The 25,039-nt window shown below is 47.7% G+C and overlaps 1 protein-coding gene and 2 non-coding genes across 5 annotated transcripts in view; 2 read left to right on the plus strand and 1 right to left on the minus strand.

Annotated features, from left to right (window-relative positions):
- The first annotated feature begins 9,746 nt into the window (after window positions 1-9,746).
- Window positions 9,747-9,806, plus strand: MIR371 (microRNA mir-371). Its single transcript, NR_032892.1, has one exon. It is a non-coding gene; the product is annotated as a microRNA mir-371 (primary transcript).
- Window positions 9,807-9,912: 106 nt separating this feature from the next.
- MIR372 (microRNA mir-372) lies at window positions 9,913-10,053 on the plus strand. Its single transcript, NR_128117.1, has one exon. It is a non-coding gene; the product is annotated as a microRNA mir-372 (primary transcript).
- A 2,682-nt stretch (window positions 10,054-12,735) lies between these two features.
- The window catches only part of NLRP12 (NLR family pyrin domain containing 12), a 31,269-nt gene continuing 18,965 nt past the window's right edge, over window positions 12,736-25,039 (minus strand). For 2 of the 3 annotated variants that reach the window (XM_001494403.5, XM_023650339.2), the window contains exons 5-10: window positions 24,492-24,662; window positions 22,564-22,734; window positions 21,622-21,792; window positions 16,582-16,752; window positions 14,391-14,561; window positions 12,736-13,743 (exon numbers count right to left, since the gene is read on the minus strand). In XM_001494403.5, the coding sequence (XP_001494453.4) occupies window positions 13,656-13,743; window positions 14,391-14,561; window positions 16,582-16,752; window positions 21,622-21,792; window positions 22,564-22,734; window positions 24,492-24,662 (943 nt within the window). In that variant the 3' untranslated portion in view covers window positions 12,736-13,655. The remainder of the gene's footprint in view (window positions 13,744-14,390; window positions 14,562-16,581; window positions 16,753-21,621; window positions 21,793-22,563; window positions 22,735-24,491; window positions 24,663-25,039) is intronic. The other variant, XM_070223243.1, reaches the window with a different exon arrangement.

Below are 25,039 nucleotides of genomic sequence, written 5' to 3' on the forward strand. Positions count from 1 at the left end.
CTTTCTTCCTTCGGGAAGAAAGGCCCCAGGCCATGGTTCCTCATAAAGCTTTGTTTAATTTTCTCTTGCTATTCTGTCTCAGGTGAATTTAATTCGTTCTCCAGCCAGACGAACCCACATTTGGGGAGAGGAAATGTCCTCCTCCCCTACAGAGGTGACCTTTCACATGAGGGATTTATATCCTCAGAGGTCAGAGAGTCCTTGTACTGGTTGTTTCCCGCGTGCCTTTAATCCAAAATGATCAATATGCCAAAGAGGTGTATTTGAGGGTGACATATTCTGAACCCCTACAGGGTCATGAGCACTGCAATGGGGGAGGTATATTGGGCTCAACTCCAGATACGTGAAGAAGCCAGGGGGGTCACAGGCGACAAGCAGAGTGAGGGCGTCAATGGGTGGAAAATTCCTAAAAGGAGATCCCATGGGTAGAGGTATTCTTACTCAACTGTTTCTTGCTAAAGGCAGGCCAAGGACTTAGCAAAGGTGTAGAATGAGGAACTTTATCAGATATGGGGCGGGGTCAGGTGTCAAGGGTCAGGATAGGGGGTGACCTAGCAGGATTCCTTGCTAAGACTGGGCTGGGGACCCCTACGGCAGATCAGGGGCCAAAGTCAAGGTCTAACTTAAGAGAGCTCGTGGGAGCCTGAGTGAAATCTGGTCAAAAAGACAGTCTTTGTCAGCAGGTTCCTTTGAAATGTGATGGAAATGGCATTTACGTCTATGATCTTTCTTTCCAAACCCACGATCCCAGTCTAAGCAAGAGAAAGACAGACAAATCCATTGAAAGCACATTCTAAAAAATACCTGACCAGTGTGCCTCAAAACTGTCAAGGTCATCACAAAGAAGAAATCTGAGCCAAGTGGAGCCTAAGGGGACATGAGGATGGAATGTGATCTCCTGATGGGACTCCGGAACAGAAAGAGGACAGTAGGATAAAAAAGAAAAAAAATTAAGGAAATCTAAATAAACTATGGACTATGGCTAATAATAATAATAAAAATATTGGTTCATTAATTGTAACAAATGTACCATACTAATGTAAGATATTAATAATAGGGGAAACTGGGCCCGGGGTACAATGGAAACTGTACTATCTTTCCAGTTTTTCTGTAAATCTCAAATTGTTCTAAAAGTGAAAGGTTATTTAAAAAAAAAAAAGTTCTAGCTTGGTAAATTCTTAGAAATCCAGTGAATGGGAGTGCATCCCATTGCCCATCCCCACCCATAGGACGTCCATAGTCAAAGGAACTGAATCTACCATTATTAACGCACATATGCCTAGTCTTTGTGTTCTGTGATATTCAAAATTTTCTCTAAACAGCTCATCCAATCTCATTCTTTGCACTCAGTGAGGGTCTGAATGTCTTTCCCCGAGTCCTGTGGAGGGAGGAATTCTTGCCTCAAAATCCTGTTTTCCTTTTTCATCATCCCCACCCTCCACCCTCCACCCTGATTACCATTTGCTTTCATGTCAACTCCCTCTATGCTGGCCCCTCAGCCTTTCCATCCCTCCCACAGATGGCATTTGTAATCGTGGAAGTGGGAACCTCGACCTTGGCCGTCGACCCGCCTGTGGCCCGCCCAGACCTGTCTTAGCTAAGAATCCTGCTAAGCCACCCCTCCACCTTTGATACTCACCACCCTGTATCTGATCAAATTTCTCATCCCACACAGTTTAATGTCCAAGTCCTCCAACTGCCTTTAGCAGGAATCCTGCGAGGCCGGTTTAGTAAGAATTCCTCACCCCTGGCATCTCCTCTTGTACTTTCCCATCCGCTGACCCCTCTCTCTGCTCCGTGGCTGTAAATTCCCATTTCTCCTTGTTGTATTTGGAGTTGAGATCAATCTGTCTCCTCTACTGAGATCAACTTGACCCTGAAGGCATTCGGAAATGCCCCCCCAAACTGTGCTGTTCTGGCATATTGACTATTTTGAGTTAAAGGCATTGAAAACACAGAAAATACAAGAAAAACACTCTATGACCTTCCTTCTTTTCCTTAAAAGCAGGAGATGAAATTCCCATATGAAAAATGTCTTTCCTATCCAGAAGGAAAGCCACATTCTTGTCATCAAGGACTAAAAGCTAAGAGAGAATTCCAAAGCATTTAAGAAGGTCCAAACAGATCTTGAAATAACTATCTTCCCTGAGCCTCCCCACGTGGTTTGGTCATTTTTCCACAATCACCTCTCTTTGAGTAACCGAATATAAAAGCAAGTAGGCTTCACCATTCCTTTGGGTCTTCATTCCTTATGAAGATTCCCATGTCACATAAAACTTGTCTTAAGGGGCCGGCCCCATGGCCGAGTGGTTAAGTTCGCGCGCTCCACTTCGGTGGCCCAGGGTTTCACCAGTTTGGACCCTGGGTGCCAACATGGCACCTCTCATCAGGCCATGCTGAGACAGCATCCCACATGCCACAACTAGAAGGACCCACAACTAAAAATACACAACTATGCACCAGGGGGCTTTGGGGAGACAAAGGAAAAAATTTTTTAAATTAAAAAAAAACTTGTCTTAAATAAATATGTATGCTTTCCTCCTGCTGATCTGTCTGATGTCAATTTAATTCTCCAGCACAGTGAAAACAGCCCTGAGAGCATAAAGGCAAAAATTTGTCTCCTCTGCAAGGCCTAATGCGATAATCTTGAACAAGGTCTCCTTGCCATTTTTCATTTTTTGAGGAGGATTAGCCCTGAGCTAACTACTGCCAGTCCTCCTCTTTTTTGCTGAGGAAGCCTGGCCCTGAGCTAACATCCATGCCCATCTTCCTCTACTTTATATGTGGGACGCCTGCCACAGCATGGCGTGGCAAGCACTGCCGTGTCCGCACCCGGGATCCGAACTTGCGAACCCCGGGCAGCCGAAGCCACGGGGCCACTGAGCCACAGGGCCAGCCCCCAGAGAAGATTTAAGACCTGCCCTAACCCACGTCCTTTTTTAGAAGCTTCCACCCCACATCCTCTCATTCATTCAGTGAGGCAATCAACAAATTCATAAATACTTGGAGCTGCTACCGTGTTCTAGGTGCTGAGCACCCAGAGCAAAGAGAACAGCTCTTATTTTCACGACTTTTTCCTTTTCATTGTTGGCGGGGGAGAAAGTCAACAAGAAAATGGTCAAAGGTCAAAAGCCAAACAAGTAAGAAAATTGGTTTTTTTCAGGCTTTTGCAACAGAGAGAACAGCCCAGATCTGAACAAAGATCAGAGCGTCTGGGCCGACTGGCTTTGCTTAGAACACTTTAGGGAGAAGCAGACAGATGAGGTGATAACAGCTGGGATCCTTGCAAATCAGGGAGGTCGCTGCTCAGGACGGTTTCTCTCTCTAGTTTCAGGATTCTGATTTCCGATAAGCATTTTGGAGACAAAGACCGGAGAGTCTGAGGCTCTTGTCTGCAGGTTCCAGTAAAAAGGGCAAAGGTCAGAGTCTGGCCTTGTCACAGGTAAACAGCAGAGTCACCTGGACACGTGGAGGGGATATTGGTTGCAGTAAGCCCTTTCCTGGAAGGCAAAAAAGGGGAGGGAGATTTCTTCACCATCCTTGGTTTCAGGACTCAAGTAAAGCCCAACATTGGCAAAGACAGACAAAAATGTATAACATGTCAGATGATGATGAGGCTTATTGGGAAAAATGAAGCAGCGTAAGGCGATGGGGGGGCGTGCTAGTGATGCGGGGTTGGTGAGCCGAGGAGTCGAAAGAAAGATTTCTTAGACTCTCAAGATCTGGCAGTAGTGCTCTTTTATTTAGAGAATAGTGTGGAATAGCATGGGGACAGGACCCATGGGCAGTCAGAGCTTCTGCTGCCGCCACTTCTGCTGCCCCCGCTGGCATGGGGACAGAGCCCATGGGCAGGCAGAGCTGGTGTGTGGGGACAGGACCCACGGGCAGTCAGAGCTCCTGCTGCTGCCCCGAGTTGAGGGTTAGGGCTAAATTCAAGGCATAGGTATATGATTCATCTCTTTACAAGACAAAGGAAAGAACATGAAAAAAAAGTTAAAATGGTATCAGTGCAGGTGGGGTCTGGTCATTGAGTGATCCCATGACTTTTAGACAAGAATCAAATCGGATTAAGTAAAGGTTAGAAAGGTTAGACGCCACCACCCTAAACCAGTTACATGAGATTGCCAGACAGCAACCAACTTAAGTTCTTGCCTTCCCCATTAAGAGCTTCTAGGGACAAGGTCATCTCTCCTCTTCTTCCTGGTACAGAGAGGGAGGCACCTTTTACAGATAGAGATTTACCTTACAAATGTAAATGTGTCCCAACAAGGGCAAGTTCCATTCCCCAGAGCCTCCTTCCCTGTCCCAGTTTATGGAAAGCAATCAGCCCAAAACAATCCTGATGCCAAAGAGACACATCCTGGGGTGGCCAATTTCAGGTCCCTACAAGGTCACCCCCCCTTCCTTCACAAACGCAAATGTCTCTCAGAAGGGCAAGCAAAATTCCAGTCCTCGGAGCCTGCTTCTCATCTGTAGTTTTAAAAGTAACCAGCCTAAAAATCCTCATCATAAGCCATTTTAAAATTAAGCAGCCTAAAAATCCTCATCACTAGGACCTTGAGGTCATGGAAGTTCTAATTAGGGATGTTTCGGAGGAGGTTTGAAGGATGGGAAAGTGCATAAGTCATTGAGGCTGGAGCCCAGCAAGCGAAGAGAAGGGGCCTGGAGATTCACAGAAAAGTCTGTGCAGACCTCACCACCCCCGGCAGCGAAGCACCCCCAGCTTTCAGCAGACGAATCCGAGAGAACACTAGGGACCTTGAGTGACCTTGGAAGCCAGACCGTTGCTGGTGACAAATAGAAATGGCAAGCAATAGGATATATTGGAGTATATGAGGAAGCCATTTGGTGTAAACCTAATTCGGCCTGACTCTGTTTTTTCCAAAAGGGCCTGACATGGCTGTGGAGCATCCATTGTATATCTGCTTTAAACATTTCCTATGGCAAGAACAGATGCCCTTAAGATAAAGGTGCAGCTTCCCCCCACGTTGGCATTTCCTTAAGGATAAGCATCTTTCCCTAGGCTAGAAACTGAGGCGGCGTCCCACATGCCTCAACTAGAAGGACCCACAACTAAAAATACACAACTACGTACGGGGGGCTTTGGGGAGAAAAAGGAAAAATTAAAAAAAAAAATGAGCAAGTGAGTTTGTAATACAATGTCAGCCAGTGATACCCGTTAAATATTAAAGACCCAGCAGGGAGGAGAGCATCAGCAACTGCTATTTTAGAAAACCTGGTGGGAGGAAGGGTCCATGAGGAGGCATTGTTGACCCAGACTTGCCTGAAGTCAGGGAGTTGAGCTGTTACGTGGCTGGAAAATCCCAGACCAGTAGACCCTCTATGTATTGTGTGAGCATCGTCCCATCCCTCTCAAAATCCTGCTCTAGTCCTTTGACATTGCCTGTCACGTTCTAACCTAACTGCGTTCTTTATTGGTTCATTATGCTTATCGTCAACTCTCTTCCCCGCTAGAATGTGAGCTCCACACAGCTCAGGGTTTTCTTTCCGTCTTTCTTATACATCATTTTATCCCCAGCACTTAAGACTGAGGATTTGGACTGAGGACAGCACAATTTAGGTGTTCAGTACATATTAAATGATGTGTATTACGTCTTGGAGGTGTCCGGCACACAGACACCCCTGACTCCCAAGTGCCCTTGAGAAGCATTTCATCCAGTCTGGAAAGAATCCTTCCCCCAGTTTTTCACTTTAACCTCATCCCCAAACAGTAAATTTAGATAAAATGGCAGGATTCCCTTAATGTCATAAAGAAGATTATCACCCACTCACCCCCAGGCTGTAGATAAATGTGGACGATACAATGATGGAATTAGAGGATTGAATACTGTACCTAAAAGGATTTCAAAAACTGTCGGGATCTTTGCAAATGAAACTATTCCCATTGGTATGGAGAGCATCCAGATAATGCTAAGGATTGGGTGGGGATGGTGGAGAGGCCAGGATGATTATAATGACAACAAGATCGGGTGATTTGCAAATGAAGACCTTTCAATGCTACAGGAAGAATTCCTGACTAGGCAAAAAGCATCTTCCGTCTATTCCCCACCTCCCCCAACCACCTCAGGCTAACGAATCTCATTTCTTAAATCTTTGGGATTTCTGATTTTTCCATCATGAATCCAAAAAAAAAAAACCTCATTAAACAGCAAAGATATTAACTTAAGACTTGAATGTTAATTAACAGTTAATAAATTAATTATACAACTATACCTCAATAAAGCTGGAAAAAAGAAAGCAAAATATTGGGGAAAAAATAGTTAATAGAGATATTAACCTGAGACTTTAAATAGGCATGTTTAATGTCCAAAATAGCAAAAACTAGACCAAGCACCTTGTTGTCAACTCAGTAATGAAAGTTTCAGGTGCTCATCATCTTACACCGTCATTCCACAAATGTTAGGAATTAGTGAAAAAATACCAAAGTGGGTCTTTTACTTTCAATTTACTTAAAGTCATCTTTGAGTATAGTCTTTGTTTAAAGTTGCTTAAATTCAATTGTATTCATTAAGTTTTCCACACTTAAACAACACGCTCTTTGCCTCTTTGCTATGTGCCAGGTCCAAGACAGGTTTTGGGGGTGGGGGACAAGGTGAACAAGACAGACAAGCCATTGTCCCCTCAGGAGCTGAGCTCGAGAGACAAGTAACAGAAAAATCAAAAAAGTATGACAAAGAAATTATCCCTCAATAAAGGTGGGGGAAGGGGAGCGCGAGACCTGATTCTCACCCTAGATGTCTCAGTTAACACCTCTGTGACTGAGTGTTATCATCTATAAAATAAATGGGTTGAAACAAAGAAAAGCAACTGTGACAAATAATTGAGAACTGATAAGCAAGTTATTAGTCAAATAAACAGAGAACGGCTACGCACATGAAGTGTGCAATCAAAAAAGGATGCAGGATGCTATTAAGGACCTAACCTGGAGGTTTGAGGGGGGCCCACCTAGAGAAGGTGACCTTTAGCGTGTGTGAAAGATGACATCAGTGCAGCCATATTAAAATAGAGCCAGAGCAGCATTCCAGAGGAATTGCCTGCACTTCTTGTTTTTTCATCTTCCAGACTGGACCAAACCTCCAACATTCCAAGAAGTCAGTGTCGACAAGAATATCCTGTCTGTAAGAAGTGACGGAACTGGACTTTGCTGATGTCTGGATTGCTAACCAATCAATGACCTACAAGTCTAGGCTTTTGCCCGATGACTGAATCTCGGGCCAATCTGTGAAGTACAAACCGAGCCTTACTCATGTAGCACCAACGAACTCAATGAACTCTCCTTTCATACAACTTACCTCATCTTCCTCCCTTTTTCTCACAAAAACCCTAAGCCCCTCTCCTGTAACTGGGACACTATTTAGCTTTCCTGAATCCATGCTTCCCACATTGCAATTCTGCTATCCCAAATAAATGCTTTGCCTCTTATGCTGGTTTCTCGTTTTGGAGGTTGACATAAGAGAGGCAAGACAGGTAGGAACCAGCCGTGAATGTCCTACACGGGGGCGAAGGGCAGGAAGAGAGCGCTGCCATGGGCTGAGAAAGAAATAAACTGATGGGAAGGAGGTGCTGAGTGCGGGTACTCTCAGAGGGTCCAGGTGCAGAGGGAGAGGAGCAGACAGGGCAGATTTGCATCTGAGTGGCCAAGCAAGTGCCAGGTCACCAGCCCTGCCCTCCAGCAACCCTGAGAAGGACCACGGAAAGAATTTGGAGCCTGAACTTCCAGACCCGGGTTCCATCCACTCATTGCTTCTGGCCATGTTTCCTTGGGCAGATGACTTCACCTCAGTTCTTTCATCCTTAGGATGCCGATAATATTTGGAGGGTTAATATGGATTTATAGACGACATGAGAAATAAACGCCTCCACTCTGACCACAGTTGCTCTAAAAATGTTCATTGCAGCACTATGAAAAAAAACACCCTAAATTTATAGAAATGGAAAACGTCTCACGGGAAGGGGATTAATGAAATTAGGTAAAAGCATACTCTGCATTGCCATTCAACCATGAAAACACACTTTATTTCCAGACGTTTCTATTTTATTGACACAGTTTCCCAAATTTATCTAACCATTTTTACTACATCTCATGAACTCCAGTTACTTCTTCTCAACGGTTAGTCATAGGGAGAGTTACAGCAAGGCCTCAGACCGCGAAAATATGCACAAATTAAGTAAAACTGCACCTTTTCAAAAGATATCAAAAGCAGGCTGAGAAATGGTATTCTAATATTTATGGTTGTTAAAACACATTTTAAATACTTTTTAATAGACTATTGACTTTAAAGAACACAGAAGCGTGTTCTCAACATAAATGTTTATGTGAATATGTAAAGAGATTGTGATTAAATACTATGAGCAGCAATTATACATATATGTGTGTGTGTGTTTCCCCTCCCTGTCACCCTGCCGCTAGGCCAGGATCCCTCAGCTCCGGCAGTATCCACATTTGGGGCCGGGACTATTCTTTATGAGCAGGGGCTGTCCCACGCTGTAGGATGTTTACAGCAGCCCTGGCCTCTCTCCACTGACCGCTGGCAGCAGTCCTCTCCTCCATGGCACTTGGGACAAGCGAAAAGTTCTCCAGACATTACCAACTATCCCCTGGGAGGGGAAAAAAACCCACCACTGTTCTAGACTATAAAATCCACGATCTTATTCACCCCTCTAGCCCCAGGAACTAGCGAAGTGCCTGGTGGGCCTTATTCGCTCAATAGATGTAATAAAAAAATACTCTATGTCAATGGTTGTTGAATGAATAATGGAACCCCCAGGAGATGAGATTACTTTCTTCTGGGCACATCTCTGGATTTTCCCGGTTGATTGATCAAAATTATTTTGTTCTGGGGATAAAAACAATGAAAGAGTCAAGAGTTTAGAAACTATGTGAGGGTGTGTCCAAGACGATCAAAGGAAGCAGGGTGGGTCTGGGCGGAGACGAAATAGAGGGGAGTGGTCTTGCCCTGAGTCTGGGGTGAATGGGTCTTCAGCTTATATAAGAGCCCAGCAGCGCTCGTTTCTTCCTTGCCAGGAAAGAGACGCGGTGGGACCTCAAGTTTTTCCCTCCGCGCACTGCGTAAGTATCGTCCGCATGGTATCTCCTTTACCTCCATCCTTAAGAGGTTTCCTTGCGCTTTCTGGCTTCTGAAATTTCATTCAATGCTTTCCTCCCTCACACCTCATTTCACTCTGAACTCCCGTCATCTAACGTGTTACAAACTCCTATATGCAAACGGCTCTCTGCACCGCTGTCTCGGCTTCCTGCATCCAGAAGCTCCTGGGTGGCGTCGGGTTCTCTTTCCAAGGATACCTTGAGGGGCGAAGGAACCCTTAGTCTTCCTACGTGCTTCGTGGGGTAATAACGAGGTACGTCTTTTGAGTCAGCCATTTTTCTCTGGTTTGGCACGTCGAAACAAAACAGGCGCCAAACGGAGTCACGTGATAGGCTCCAGGTAACCAAACCAAAGCGGTAATTTAAGTTCTTAGTTTGGTGACGTGGGTATATGCAGTGAAATCTCATTATCCGCTGGAAAGTCTTTCTTTTCTGTTACCTATGGTGGTGATGAATGTGAGCCTAATTTCCATGATCGAATTTTCTTTTAACCTTTTCCAGTCTCCCTATTTTAGGATTAAGGCAGATTTACGGTAATCATTTGCAAGCGTTCCTTTGTCTGGTAAGTCCTTCAGTCGGCGATGGGGAGTCTCTTGTGTGGAATTACTCAACTTGTGCTACTCAAACTGTGGGGGCACTTTCTGTGCTACGTAGGGAAGTGCCGCCATTTTTTGAGTGTTACCGGTTGAGAAAGTACCTTCTAGTTGGCAGATGCTAAATGGTCCTTGCCAAGCATTGGGGTAGCTAGGACAGGGCTTGGATCTGGCCGTGTCCAGTCCAGGCTTCCTCTGGGCAAAGGTCCCGGGTCAGCTGCTCAGCCTGCGGGACTCAAATGTGGAAGCACTCTTCGAACATCGGGATGGAAAGTGCTGCGACATTTGAGTGTCGCCGGTGGGCACCCTCCACGGAACCCAAGCTGTTCTAGAATATCACTACCCTGCTGTGGTGACTTTGTCAGGGGTTATCAATCTCTGGCATCCTGATAGCCATGGGGAAATTTGTCAGGAACAGGAAATGGTTTGTTCAGCATGGATGTTGTCCTCTAAGATGCCGGAAGGCTGGCTGGAGACTCCAGGTAACACTGCAAAAGGCTCGTGCACTTGAGGGATGCCTGGACTCGCCACCGCAGTCACACAGCCGAAGTGCTTGCTGATGGGGAGAGACTCTGAAATGGGGAATGGAAGGTCGGTACCAGCTCGAACCACAGAGCCGTTTGCACAAAACCGTGCAACTGACGTGCTTTCCTTCCCTGTCTTTAGAAAGGTTTCTGTGGCCCTGGGTCGATAGTGTCATGATTTCTACTTGTTGGCATGAGTAAATCTATAGCAATTTCTAGAATCCAACTCTTGAGTGGAACCCTCACCTCGTGAGGGTTCAAAGGTCTTCAGCTCCTTCTACAACCAGGAACCGGTTCCAAGCGCTCAGGCTGTGAGACTCAAAATGGGGGCGCTTGCCGTGTTCGTGACAGGAAAGTGCTTTCATTTTGTGTGTCCCCGTTTGAGGAGAGCATCTCAGGAGCTGGTTTGGGAAACGAGGAGTTTTGAGAGCTACAATAACAGTTCGGCTCCACTGTTCCCGCACTTTTCATCCACAGATGCCGGACTGGAGCCACAGCTTCCAGTGCATCTCCAGGCTCCAGCGTGCCCTCATCTGAGGTGACGACCATCTCATCTCCCCTGTCTCTAGTTTGCCCTGATAGGGACTTTGTACCATCCAGGGGAGATAGATGGTCAGTGACCAAGGATCTCAGTTCAGCCCTGAGCTGAGTTTTTTCCTCCCGTAGAATCCAAGAGGCCGTGTCCTGTCCTTTGCATTTCCCCGTGCCACCAAACGGAAATGTGTAGGGACCACTCTTGACTTACCTTAAGAGTCTTACATTCTGCAAGATATACCATAGCATGTGTTTCCAAAATCCGGCCATAAGGCCAGCGTGTACTCGAGCATTTCAATTGAGGGAATTTAAAGTGCCAGTTTGCAAAATAAACCATGGAAATTGTGTTCCCGTGTCATGCTTGCGTGTACATTTGCGAGTGACTGGGCTACATGAGGCCAGTGGATGAAAGTGGAGGGTTCCTGGGAGTTCAGGGTTGCGTACAGACTGCGGCGAGGGAAGGACTGGGCTGGGTCCTGGGCGTCATGGATATCCTAGTCCCTGCTTTCTGTTACTCAAGCGGGGCAGAAACGTTCCCTTCCCAGAGTGTTTGGGCTGATGAGGGTTCGCAGACGGTATCCTCCTGGGACTAATTTGGGCTGAGAAAAGTAATGGCTGGCCCTAACCCAACCTGCTTCGGGGTCCTAGGAATATTCTCCACACTCCCAATTTGAAGCCAACGTTTGAAGGGTATTTTTCCCGTGTCCTGGGAAACAGCGCTTTTGCTTTCACTTGTGCAGATAAAGATCTTCAAGAAGGAGCTTTGCATGCTCCACCCATCTCAATACTGAGACTGGGAACAGAAGGCTGTGGATGATTTCCATGTGGGAGGGTCAAGATTCTGAAAGGGGAGGAGGCGATGTCATCAGTGATGAGAGCCTCTTCATAGGCCCGTCCCGGAGCCGAGTGGCCAAGTTGGCGCGCTCCGCTTCAGCGTTGCAGGCTTTCACCTGTTCGGATCCTGGGCACCGACATGGCACTGCTCATCCGGCAACACTGAGGCAGCGTTCCACATGCCACAACTAACAACTACGTACCCGGGGGGGGGCGGTGTGGGGGTCGTTTGGGAAGGAAAAGGGGAAAAAAAAGATCTTTAAGAATTAGCCTTTCTTGCTGGTTTTTCTTCCCGAATCCCCCCAGCACATAGTTGGATCTAATAGTTCTGGGGCCCTCTAACTGTGGCCGGCAGACACCATCTCGGCGTGGCTTGACGAGCAGTGCCATGTGCACACCCAGGATCCCAACCAGCAGAAACCCTGGGCTGCCCAAGCGGAAACCATGCGGTCACGGGGCGGGCCCTAGATTGGGCCGTCTTCCATCACTATTTGCTTACACTGTATTTCCGCCACCTTGGCCAATTGAAGGGCAAGGGGATCCCTTGGAAGAAATCCATGGAAGCTCCTGGCTGCTGGGCCTTGGAGTACTCTTGGGAGCGGCCGGGAGATTTCATGTCAGTTTCAACCAGGAAGACACGGTGCTCACCATGTCCCATGGGTCCTGGAGGGCTGTGCCCAGTGGGCCTCCCCAAACCATGGCAGCTCCTGAGCCTTCAGTGAGCAGGAACAGGAAGGAGCCAGCACAGTCAGGGAGTTACGTCTTGCTCCTTTCACCCTGAAGCCATCAACACAGGAATCCCCTCCCTCTTGCTGGAACAGACATCCCTGGTCCTGGACCCACGTGGCAGCTCCACCCTGTTTCCCCACGCATCCCTGTACCAGCACTCACACTCCCAAAATGTGCCCCCAGATTTGATTGGCACTCGTCTTAACGAGGCAGCCGAGGCTTAGATAACAGGGGGTCACCTTGGTCCCTGTTCAGTCAGCTTCGAAGGGCCTGGTCACGATCAATAGGGCTCCTGAGGTGGGTGGGTTCATTCAGGAGCAGCTGAGAAATGGGGCTTGGAGGGCGGGTGAGGCAAGAGGATTCAGTAAAGGACTGGAGTTCAAGGAAGAAAAGGTTAATGTGATTATTCGTGGAACATTTATTGACGGCCACAGGAATGATGTCTTCAGAATTGGAGTTCTTTCCTTGTCCTTCCTTTCCTGGGTTACAAGGTCACCCTCATTTCTCATCTTGACCATTTCCCCTGCTTCCTAGGAAGTTCTGGTCTTTCCAGTCCTCTCCATTGACGGCGTCGGCAGGAAGTGCTCACGGCCTTCTTGGGAAGTTTCCCAGCCGTCACTTTCCTAGTTCAAACCCCCAGGGATCAAATTCTGCTTGGGTTCCTGTCTTCACCCAAAGCGTGATAGCTGTAGATGACTGGCCAGCCCACGGTTGGCTAACCATGGCAGGGGTCCAGCCGTGGCCTGACGGGCTCCGGCCAGGAGACAGATTCATGGCACAGAACAAGATGGCAAGGCTCGTTGGCACAGCAAGCACCCTAAGGTCCCCCAGCCTCCCAAACCGTATTGCACGATTAATCTCTGAGAACAGAGTTTCTCCACTTTGGCACGATTGATGTTTTCAGCTAAAGACTTTGTTGTGGGGCTCTCCTGTGCATTGTAGGATGTCTGGGGGGACCCCTGGTCTCTGCCAGATGCCGGTAGCACCCACTTCCGTGTCTCCTGACATTGCCAAGTGTCCCCTGGGCCGGGGGGGTGGGGGTGGGGACACAAACTCAGCCTCGGTTGGGAACCCCTGCTCTAGAAGCACCCAGGACACCGGCCTAAGTTTCCTGCATGGTCCCAACATTCCCCAAACTCCAGCTGCCCGCTCCACTGCACGTTGATCCCAGAGACCCCAAGCAGAAAGCCTTCATTCCGCTCGGGAGTCTGTCTCTTCGGGAGATCAAGAGCCTGAGTGTGGTGTCGACCGGCAGGCTCTGGGGTGACCTTCCTGCGCCCCGACTTCCAGAGAAGGACCAGCAGACAGGACCACTCAGCAGCCAAGGTCCAAGGAAGGTTTGGCGACGCGAAGTGCTGCTAGTCTTCTGTGGGTCATTGGATTCAGGGCCATTCCAAACAACCTGGGGACACAAAGTGGGAAATCTCATTCCAGGCCACTATCGTGGCCCTCAGCGGACGTGTCAGCCCCACCGTGCGGCTCGCCTGTTAAAGCCATCCCACTATCGAGTTCTCCATCGGGAACCAAACCCCAACGGGAAACGAGTTTACTCTAAGCCACTCAGCGCAATTTTCAGTCCCCCGCCTGTGTCAACTCATTGAATTTTCAGTTTTTAACAGTCTTATGAAGAAGTGACTATTTTCCTCATTTTACAGATAGGGATACTGAGGCACCGTGAGGTCGAATAACCTGCAAAAATGTATCCCAGGGTTGATGAGGGATGGGATTGGAAGTCGAGCCCAGGCAGAGGAACCCCAGGTTCTCACTAAGCTACGATGGCCCCTTTGGACAGGGTAGGAAACAGACAGGAAATGATCCGGGTGACATGGCCGGTAGGTGGGATCGGTATCTCTCAAGGGGTAAAGTCAGGCCTCCTGTGTCTTCCGCACCGATTGTGTCCGTGAGTGTGGACGAATGAAATACCCCCGAATCTTATAGATTATTTGCCTGTTCCGACTGGGGGCACGGGGGGTGTCTCAATCATTGACCTCCACTCCCAACTGCGAGCCCCTCGTCTCGCCTTCTCCAGGACCAGGGACCGTCTCTCACCAGAGGACTCTCAGTGGGCAGCCGGCATGACTCAGCCTCTTGCAGAGCAGCCTGACGCCGGTGTCGCCCAGGGCGTTGTGGGTCAGGTACAGCTCCCTCAGGGTCCGGTTGACCCCCAGGCTGCAAGAAAGGGCTTCACAGGCTTTGGCGGTGAGACCACAGCTGTCCAGCCTGTGGAAGACAAAGTCTGCTTGAAGCCACAGCGGGGGCTGCTTGGGGAAGGTCTCATCTTCGTAGGGAGGTGGGGGGACGTTTTCAGGGGACCCGTTGAAGAGAAAGCAGAGTAGAACCAAACCAGTCCAGGCTCAGGGCCACGTGGGGATGGGAAGCACGGAAGAGAGGCGTTTCCAGACGCTCCTCGGCTCATGGCTCCATCTCTGCGGGATCCCTGCTGATTTGACAGCCAATTCTCTCTTTCCCCTTCTGGGAATTCCACTGCAATTTCTCCCTGAGACCCCAGTCTCAGTCCATCTGGAGTTAAGGCTGTCCTGAAGGCCTAAGTTGGTCGGTTTGCACATCCCCAGCCACCATCAATGGTTCCAATTGGGCACAGGAGCCACCCAAAGCCATGAATCAGAACCAGACTTTTCCTGGAGCATTTTCTTTCAGAATTTGGGCCTGGCAAGAACTGCAGACATTTTGCCACCAAGCAGGGTCAAGACTCACCTTCATTGAGAATGGAGCCACAACAGCAGTAAGCATACAAGATAATGGAGATCAAGAATCCAAATGCCTGGATCCAGCCATGCCTGAAGCATGAATTTTTACTTGCACAACTCAATCAATCCTTTTTTGCAGAAGCCAATAGCAATTGGGCTGCCACCTGCCTTGGCAGTATCCCACCTGATTCTCTCTGATTTCTATTCTGTCTCCAGTCATGTTTCTTTCCTATATTCTCGGCTGTTACAAGAAAAATAAGAAGTAGCATTTCTTGAGTACCGACTGTGTGCCAAGCACCTTGCTAAGGGCTTTGTGCTGACTTTCTCATTTATTCCTCACAGCAACCTTTGGAAATAAGTCCTATCGTAGCCGGGATGTTCAATGGAAATATCGTAATCTTAGTCTGGCTGAGGCTGTAAGGCAATAAATGCCAGCTTCTAAAATGAGGTCAAGACAACAGTTCAGGACTTAAGAAGCAAGAGAAAAAACCCGCTTGGTGACATACAACTACCCACATCCCAGGACAGAATGGTCAGGAGTCAAAACTGATGGTATTAGCTGGGGAGGGGGCTGTGCAAGGAGGTTGACCCAGGTTAATTATTCCACCTCTGGAGACTAGGCAGTGGAGGCACCTCCTATGGGGTCCCCATAAGAACTCACATACATGCCCCTGAGTGAGGTGGCTTTTTTTGTTTTGTTTTGTTTGTTGAGGAAGATTGACCCTGATCTAACATCTGTTGCCAATCTTTCTGGAGTTTTTTCCTCCCCAAAGCCCCAGTGCATAGTTGTTTATCCTAGCTGTAAGTCCTTTTAGTTTCTGTATGTGGGATGCCACGCCAGCACACATGGCTTGATGAGTGGTGTTTAGGTCTGTGCCCAGAATTTGAACTGGCAAACCCCAGGCTGCTGAAGCGGAACATGCAAACTTAACCACTATGGCACTGGGCCAGCCCCAAAGGTAGCATTTTGATGTCTCCCAGATAAGGGGGTATTTACATCCCAGAGGGACCCTGGCAACACCAATTAAGGGAGAGATGCTGCCCCTAAGCCCCCAGCTGAATTCCCAGATAAGCAAAAGACTCAGAAATGGAAGACGATATATGAGATGTGCCTCACCTCATTCTAAGTCATTCAGGTGGGGGGCCAGGCTGGTACTGGGAGAAAGGAGAAGGAGGAAGTAATAATTCACGTTTGACTGGCATTTACACTGGGCTAGACTGAATTTTTATTATATAAACATTGCCGAGAAGCTATGAATCTTTCCAGGCAAATGAAAAGGGAAAAGGGGAGCGTTACAGAAAATGTTCAGAGGCAGTGAGTGAGGAAAAATGAAGCCTCTGTGTTTGTATTCCCACAGAGCAGGAATTATCCTACGACTTGTTTGCACAGTGCTTCTTTCCACATCTAGGCTCCTGGTACCCTCCAAAGTGATGGAGAGATAACCCTTCAAAGGGAAAAGAACAAGGACAAGAAGATGCTCCCCCCCACCCCAGGGACTTCCGTTGCCACCAGGCCTGACGCCCAGACTCACCAGAGTTTCTGGAGTCTGCAGGTGGGGTGCCGCAGCCCCTCACACAGCAACCATACGCCCCGGTCTCCCAGGTCATTGAAACTCAGATCCAGCTCCCGGAGGTGGGGGTTGACCTGGAGGACGGCAGAGAGACCCTCACAGGCTGCGGAGCTGAGCTGGCAAATGCCCAACCTGGAAAGACAGGATGCACAGAGCAGAGCTGACACACTCCTCCTGCAGACACCGCCGGGCGAGGCTCATGCGCCAGGCCTGGGCTGGGCGCAGAGAGCCATTGTCAGACCCCATCTTCACCCGGCAGAGAGAAAAAGAGGAGGAAGAAGAAAGGATTGGGCAGATAGGAAGAAGGAAGGAAGAGAGAAGTAACAAGGAAACGGGGGTAAAAGGAAGAAACAGGAAGAAGAGTACAAAGAAAGAATAAAAAATAATATTTACTCTCTATTGGGCACTTGGTCCAAGCCAAGTATATTAGTTTCCTGGAGCTGCTGTAACAACTACCACACACTGGGGGTTTCAACAACAGAAACGTGTGGTCTTGCACCTCTGGAGGCTGGATGTCCGAGATCAGGGTGTTGCAGGTTGGTTCCCTGGGAGGGCTGTGAGGGAAATTCTGTTCCCTGCCTCTCCTCTGGTGGTTTGCTGGCAGTCTTTGGCATTCTCCGGCTTGCAGAAGCAATTTTTTTTTTTTTTTTTTTTTTTTTTGGTGAGGAAGATAGGCCCTGAGGTAACATCTGTTGCCGATCTTCCTGTTTTTTTGCTTGAGGGAGATTGTCACTGAGCTAATATTCATGTCCATCTTCTTATATTTAATATGTGGGACACCTGCCACAGCATGGCCTGAAAAGCAGTGTGTAGGTCCGTGCCTGGGATTCGAACCAGTGAACCCTGAGCCGCCAAAGCAGAGTGCGCAAACTCAACCACTATGCCACTGGGCCAGCCCCTAGGAGCATCATCTTGATCTCTGCCTTAATTGTCACATGGCATTCTCAATGTGTGTGTGTGTGTCTGTGTGTGTGTGTCCAAATTTCCTTATGAGGACGCCAGTCATCTTGGCTTAGGGGCCCACCCTACTCCGGGATGACCTCATCTGGACTAATGACATCTGCCACGACCCTGTGATGGGCTGACCTGTGCCCTCTCCAAATTCATATGTTAAAGCCCCACCTTCCAGGACTTCAGAATATGGCCTATGAGTGTGTTTGGAGACAGGGCCTTGAAAGAGGGCATTAAGTTAAAATGAGGCCGTTACGGCACTCCCTAATCCGATGTGACTGGTATCCTTATAGGAAGAGGAAATCTGGAGGCACAAAGAGACACAAGACGTGTGTGCAGAGGAAAGGCCATGTGAGGGAACAGCGAGAAGGCAGCCTCCTCAAGCCAAGGAGAGAGGCCTCAGGAGACAACCCTGCTGACACCTAGATCTTGGACTTCTAGCCTCCAGAACTGTGAGCATATGAGGTTATGTGGTTTAAGCCACCTGGTCTGGGGTGCTTTTTTTTTTTTTCTTTGAGGAAGATTGGCCCTGAGCTAACATCTGTGCCCATCTTCCTCTATTTTATATGCGGGACACCTGCCAAAGCATGGCTTGATCCGTCATGTGTAGGTCTGTGCCCAGGATCCAAACCAGTGAACACCACTGGGCCAGCCCCTGGTGTATGTCCTTGATGTGTGTCTTGCTTAACCACCGTCCATGCAGTTAATGTGGCTGCCATTGCAACTGGAAGAGCATTTGGGAGCTTAAGAGAGCCAAAAGTGCTATTCTATTAAATAGTATTTTTTTTTCTGATTTTCAGAGATTCCTTTGTGTCCCTAGATGTAGCTGCCCCTACGTGAAAACCTGAACTCCTTTTCCCTTAAGTGTGTCGGTGTCCTCTGGTGACAAGTAGGTTCTATGTAAACCTGAAGATCTGGCAGACCTACTGCCACAGGACAAAACGAAAGGACTCAGTCTCAGCCAACGAGAGCCACGTTGGGGGACCTGGACCAACGCATTCTCACATTTGCACGGAAGAATAAATGTGTATGAATAACTATGAAAATTTGCAAAAAAAAATGCAAAAGACAGAATCTTCCTAACAGTAGGGCATATTACAAACTACAGCAATCACAACAGCGGAAAACTGGAAAAGGAATGGAGACAAACGGAAAAGAGAGAGTCAAAGACAAAGTGGGAAAGTGGCTTACAATAGAGTTGGCCTTACAAATCAGCAAGGAAAGCATGGGTTCTTTATTAAAGGGTGCCACAAAAATCGGAGAAAAATAAATTGAACCCCACCTGCCGACACACATAAACATAAGGAAGAAATTGAGTATATCTTTGACATCGTATTGGCAAGGAATTTCTTAGACATGTCACAAAAATATAAACCATAAAAGTACGTCCGGATTTGACCTCAAAACATAAAGATTTCTGTTTGAGAAAAGAATCCATGGGCAATTTGACAGATTGATGACCTGTGGAGAAGACATTTCCAAAGTATGCTGTCAACACAGGATTAATATCTAAAATATTTAGGGAACATCTGTAAATCGGCAAGACAGACATAGAACACATCTTAAAGAAATAAATACAGTCATGAGTCTCTTAACGACGGACATACGTTCTGAGAAATGCATTGTTAGGTGATTTCATCTTTGTGCAAACATCACAGCGTGCACTTAGACAAACCTAGATGGTACAGCCTACTTCACACCTAGGCTCTATGGTGCTAATCTGATGGGACCACCGTCGTACAAGCGGTCCATCGGTGACCGAAAAGTCGTTATGCGGCATGTGACTATAAATTACATGAATAAGCAATTCGCAGAATGGGGAAATGCAAAAAGCTAGTAAGCACAGGAAGAGATGCTCAATCTCACTCATTATCAGAAAAATACAATTTAAGAACATCTTGCACCCACCAGAATTTTAAAAATAGAAAGTGGAATGACCATAAAGATACGGGAGAAAAAGGAGCTTTCCTAAATTGCTGGTGGAAGTGTAAACAGCTGCATCTTTCTGGAGTTATTTTGGGATATCCGGTATGCAGATGCAGTCTGATCCTGCAGTTCTGTCCCTTGGGGGGATCTTAAAAGGGTTCAGAAAGAGATAAGTTCAAGAATGTACATCACAACACCGCACATGACAGCAAAGAGCTGGGGACAACCCAATGTCTGAATGACGAGATGGATTGGTAACATTGGTACATGCAAGTTATGGAATACAGGTTGGTTTAAAGGAATGAATTAGATATGTTTATACCAGCATGAACAGACCCTGAATGTATAAAGGTAAGTGAAAAACAAAGAGAGGTTGATGAGATGTATCATTTATGTAAAATAAACACATGAGGCCCCACAGGTGGGAGATGGGGAGGGCAATGGAGGAGACAAAAATGAAACAGGCATGTGTGGGTCCACAAGGACATTGTGGTACCAACTGAGAATTAGGAACACTCTAACTATGTGTATGTACAGCCCCAAAAGAAAATGTTTTGAGGGTGCAGTAGGGAGAAGACGGTGAAAAAATGGGGCACAGATTTATCCTAATTTTCTAAACATAAAAAAAGCAATCGGGGCTGGCCCCATGGCACAGCGGTTAAGTTCGCAGTTCCACTTCGGTGGCCCAGGTTTCACTGGTTCGGATCCCGGGTGTGGACATGGCATCGCTTGGCACGCCATGCTGTGGTAGGCGTCCCACGTATAAAGTAGAGGAAGATGGGCATGGATGTTAGCTCAGGGCCAGTCTTCCTCAGCAAAAAGAGGAGGATTGGCAGCAGTTAGCTCAGGGCTGATCTTCCTCAAAAAAAAAAAATGCAATAGAGCTGGCCCCATGGCCGAGTGGTTAAGTTCACTTGCTCTGCTTCAGAGGCTCAGGGTTTCGCTGGTTCGGATCCTGGGCGCGGACATGGCACCGCTCATCAGGCCACGCCGAGGCGGCGTCCCACATAGCACGGCCAGAAGCACTCACAACTAGAATATACAACTATGTACTGGGGGGCTTTGGGGAGAAGAAGAAGAAGAAAAGAAAGAAGATTGGCAACAGATGTTAGCTCAGGGCCAATCTTAAAAAATAAATAAAATAAAGTAAAATAACTACATTCAATTCAAAATATGGGGGGGAGAAAACCAATAGAAGTCACACCATGGCTGAACATCCCAAAACAAAAAAAATTCCACAGTGAATGACATCAGATAATTGATGGTGCTTCTGTAAGACAAAAAAAATAGACTCTCCTTTGGGACTACAAGGAAAGAGTTTTCTGAAAACTGACAGCCTTGCTGCATTTGCTTTGGTTTATTCATTTATTCATCTGCTCACTCCTTTAAAAGTACACGTATTTTTTTTTTTTTTTTGAGGAAGATTAGCCCTGAGCTAACATCTGCTGCCAATCCTCCTCTTTTTGCTGAGGAAGACTGACCCTGAGCTAACATCCGTGCCCACCTTCCTCCACTTTATACGTGGGATGCCTACCACAGCATGGCGTGCCAAGTAGTGCCATGTCCGCACCTGGGATCCGAACCAGTGAACCCCGGGCTGCCAAAGTGGAAGGTGCGAACTTAACCGCTGCGCCACCGGGCCGGCCCCATAAAGTACGTGTATTTCTAAGCACCTCTAGGCCACGTAGGTCTTCTACTCGCCGTTGGAATATACAGTTGATATGGCTCCTGCACTTTTGAAATGCCACACACATACAGACAAATTACAAATGTTGCTAAACGATGCTGAGGAGAAGTATAAGGTCAAATAAGATCTTAAAACTAGGAACCCAGACCTTATCTAGGGGTTAGGAAAGGCATCCACAGGGAAGAAACATTTGTTCTGAGTTCTAACAGATAAAACAGATGTTATCAGGGTAAGAAAGGGGACAGCAGAGCAGAAGAGCATTCCAGGAAGAAAGAGCTGCTTGTGCAAAGGCCCTGGGGCAGAAAAACCTTTGAAAGGAGGCTGATGCAGCTAGAGTTTAAGAGAAGAGGGGAAGGAGCATGGCCCCAGGGAGCCCAGACAGGAGGGCAAGGATTGTGAGTTTGGACTCTTAGGATGGTGAGCAATGTGCTACTCACCGGAGGGTCTGAAGTTTGCACTGGGGATGTCTGAGGCCCTCACACAGCAGCAGCACCCCGGCGTCCCCCAGGTCATTCAGACTTAGGTCCAGCTCCACCAGGCTCTGGTTCACACTGAGGGTGGAGGCCAGGTCTTCACAGGCAGCAGCAGTGAGACGGCAAATCTTCAACCTGCAGGAAATCCAACTCAACACATATTATGGAGGGTTTTCTACACGTTGCTAATTTCACCCTCCCTACCCACAATCTTAAAAGCAATGCATTTCCAAACAAACAGCTCATTTAAAAAAATGGTCAAAGACTTGAGTAGTCATTTCTCCAAAGAAGATATACAACGGCCACAAATCACAGGAAAAGACGCTTAACTTCACTAGTCACTAGGTAAATGAAAATCATAACCACGATGGGATACCACCTTACACACATTAGGATGGCTACTATAAAACAAAACAAAACAGAAAATAACAAGTGTGGGTGAGGATGCAGAGAAATTGGAAACTTTATGCACTGTTGGTGGAAATGTAAAATGGTGCAGCCACTGTGGAAAACAATACGGCGGTTCAGCCAAAAATTAAAAGTGACCATATGATCCATCCATTCCACTTCTGGTTGTATAACCAAAGGAATTGAGAGTAGGGGCTCAAAGAAATATTTGTACTTTCATGTTCATAGCATTATTCAAAATAGCCCAAAGGTGGAAGCAACCCAAGTGTCCAGGAATGGATGAATGAATGGATAAACATAATGCAATGTATATGTTCACTGGATGTTATTCAGTCTTAGGAAGGAAGGAAATTCTAAGACATGCTACGTCATGGATGAACCTTGAAAACATGATACTAGGTGAAATAAGCCAGTCTCAAAAAGACAACCACTTTGTGACTCCACGTGAATGAGGTACGTACAGCAGTCAGATTCACAAAGACGTAAAGTAGGACTTACCACAAGATCTGCAGCCTACAGACCGGGTTGCTCAAGCCTTCACACAGCAGCCTCGCACCCAAATCCTCCAGCGCATTTCCCGTCAGGTCCAACTCCACCAGATGTCGATTGGTGCTGAGCACGGAGGCGATCTCCCGGCAAGCCCCGGCCTCCAGCTGACACTTCCTCAACCTCGGGAGGAAAGAGACGTTGAGGAGGGCGCCATCTTGCTTTTCTGGATCCTGATGGCTCATCCTCTGGCCTATTTATCACCCAACACCAACCTACACGTGTCACGAAAGCTACGGAGATAAACAAGATCTCTATTTCCAGCAAGGAGCATCCTGTCTAATAAGACAATTGGGTCAGTAATTCCGATCCAATGTGCGTTGGTACCTTTGAGGTAGTAGGGCATGATACTTGAGAGTGGCGTCTGTAGAACTCAACAACCTTTGTTTGCATCCATCTCCACCACCCGCTAACCCTGTGACCTCAAGCAAGTTTCCATGAGGCCTCAGTTGTAGGTTTCACGTGCCACAGAATCTCAGGCTCACCGACCCTAAGGAGAACAATAGTGCCCACCTCACAGGGGTGCTGTGAGGATTACTAATTTACTAAAGGCTGAGGGGGTGGAACCAGGCCTGGCACACGGAGAGTGCTCAAGTGAGCTAGTGATTATTAAAACCATCATCGTGGACGGGCCACCTAGCTCAGCTTCGGCAAGTGGAGGACAGTTAGGGGAGAATTTGAGCTCGTTCCCGAAGGTTCAGTAGAAGTTTGCGCGGAGGAAGAGGATGAGATGTGGTGGGTGTCTGCCCCGGGTTCCTGGCACAGAGCTCCTAAAACCCTTATTTCCTAAGTGATAAGAGCACTAGGAACGTCTTCTCTTTTAATGAGGCGACTCCGGGTGGGGTCCTGCATGGGGTCTGGTCAACAGAAAGACTAAGCCATGATTAGGAGCTGGGAATTTTCAGCCTCACCCCCCGTTCTCTAGAGAGGGGAGAGGGCTGGAAATGGAGTTGATAATTGATCACGGTTACATGAGGAAGCCTCCATAAAATGCCGATAGTAGCGGGTTCAGAGAACTTGCAGGAGGGTGAACACATGCACACTGGAAGGGTGACGCACCCCAACTCTGCACGGACAGGAGCTCCTGGGCTCGGGACCCTCCCAGACCTCCCCCTGTGTGTCTCTTCATCTGGCTGTTCATCTGTATCCTTTACCATATCCTTTAATAAACTGGTAAACATAAGTCAGTGTTTCTCTGAGTTCTGGGAGCTGATCTAGCAAATTCATTGAACCCAAAGCAGGGGTCGTTGGAACCTCTGATTTATAGCCAGCCGGTCAGAAGCACAGGTGACAACCTGGACTTGTGACAAGCGTCTGAAGTGGGCAGAGAGCAGTCTCCTGGGTCTGAGCCATTAACCTGTGGCATTTGACACTACCTCCAGGTAGATAATGTTAGAATTGAGATAAATTGTAGGACACCCAGCTGGTGTCAGAGACTTGCTTGGTGTGGGGCACTGGCCCACACGTTTGGTGACCAAAAGTGTCAGAAGTGTAGTGCTCTGCGTGAGTAGTCAACTAGTCACACAGGTGGGAAACTGGGTGGTTTTCTTGAAAACAGTGGCATTGCAGGAAAAGGGCACTGCACAGCTGAAGGACCTTTGCACAGGGGCGCTCTGGGGTTCTGACTTCCCAAGATGTGGTCAATAAGTGGGGTGTGGATTCTGGGTGGGCAGGTGGCTCCAGGGACCCCTCACCACGTAGAAGTGGGTGGGGTCAGAGGAGGCCACCAAGAGGCTCTCTAAAGTGCAAAGAGTCCAGGGCAGGTGCCTGAGGTCATGGGTCTAAGGGCGGCCCTCACTATTTCAAGCCCTTGGAGACAACAAGCTTGCCCTGGGGAGATCACGCAGATTAAGAACTTGTTCTGGGGGACAGCAACTCACTGAATCATCTGCAGCCTGCATCGGGGGTGTCGGAGCCCCTCACAAAGCAGTCTGATGCCCGGCAGCCCCAGGCCATTGCCGCTCAGGTCCATCCTTATTAAATTCTTATTGGCTATCAGCGCTGCGGCGAGGTCCCAGCAGGCAGGGCCAGAAAGTTGGCACCTCTTCAGCCTGTGATGGAATGAAGGAGAAAGAGCCAGGTCATTTCCTTTGTGGTCGCTTTCTGGATTTTCCCCCTTATCCTTTCTCGCCCTCCTTCTTTTTGTCTATACCCATTTTTCTCTTTTTCTAAAATAAAAGAAAGGGGATTAGTGGTTGCCGGGAGCCAAGGGATGGAGGATGAGAGTGACTGCTAATGGGTATGTGCTCCTTTCTGGTGTCATGAAAATACTCTGGAATTAGACACTGGTGATGTTTGCCCCATCTCGTGAACATACTAAAAAAAAAAGAACACTGAGTTTTCCAGTATGTGAATTATATCTCAATAAGAAAAATAATAAAAGGAACAAAAATAATATAAAATGTTTTGGTGCTTTGCAGTCTTGGAA

The sequence above is a fragment of the Equus caballus genome, chromosome 10 (assembly GCF_041296265.1).
Source record: "Equus caballus isolate H_3958 breed thoroughbred chromosome 10, TB-T2T, whole genome shotgun sequence".
Lineage (NCBI taxonomy): Eukaryota > Metazoa > Chordata > Mammalia > Perissodactyla > Equidae > Equus > Equus caballus.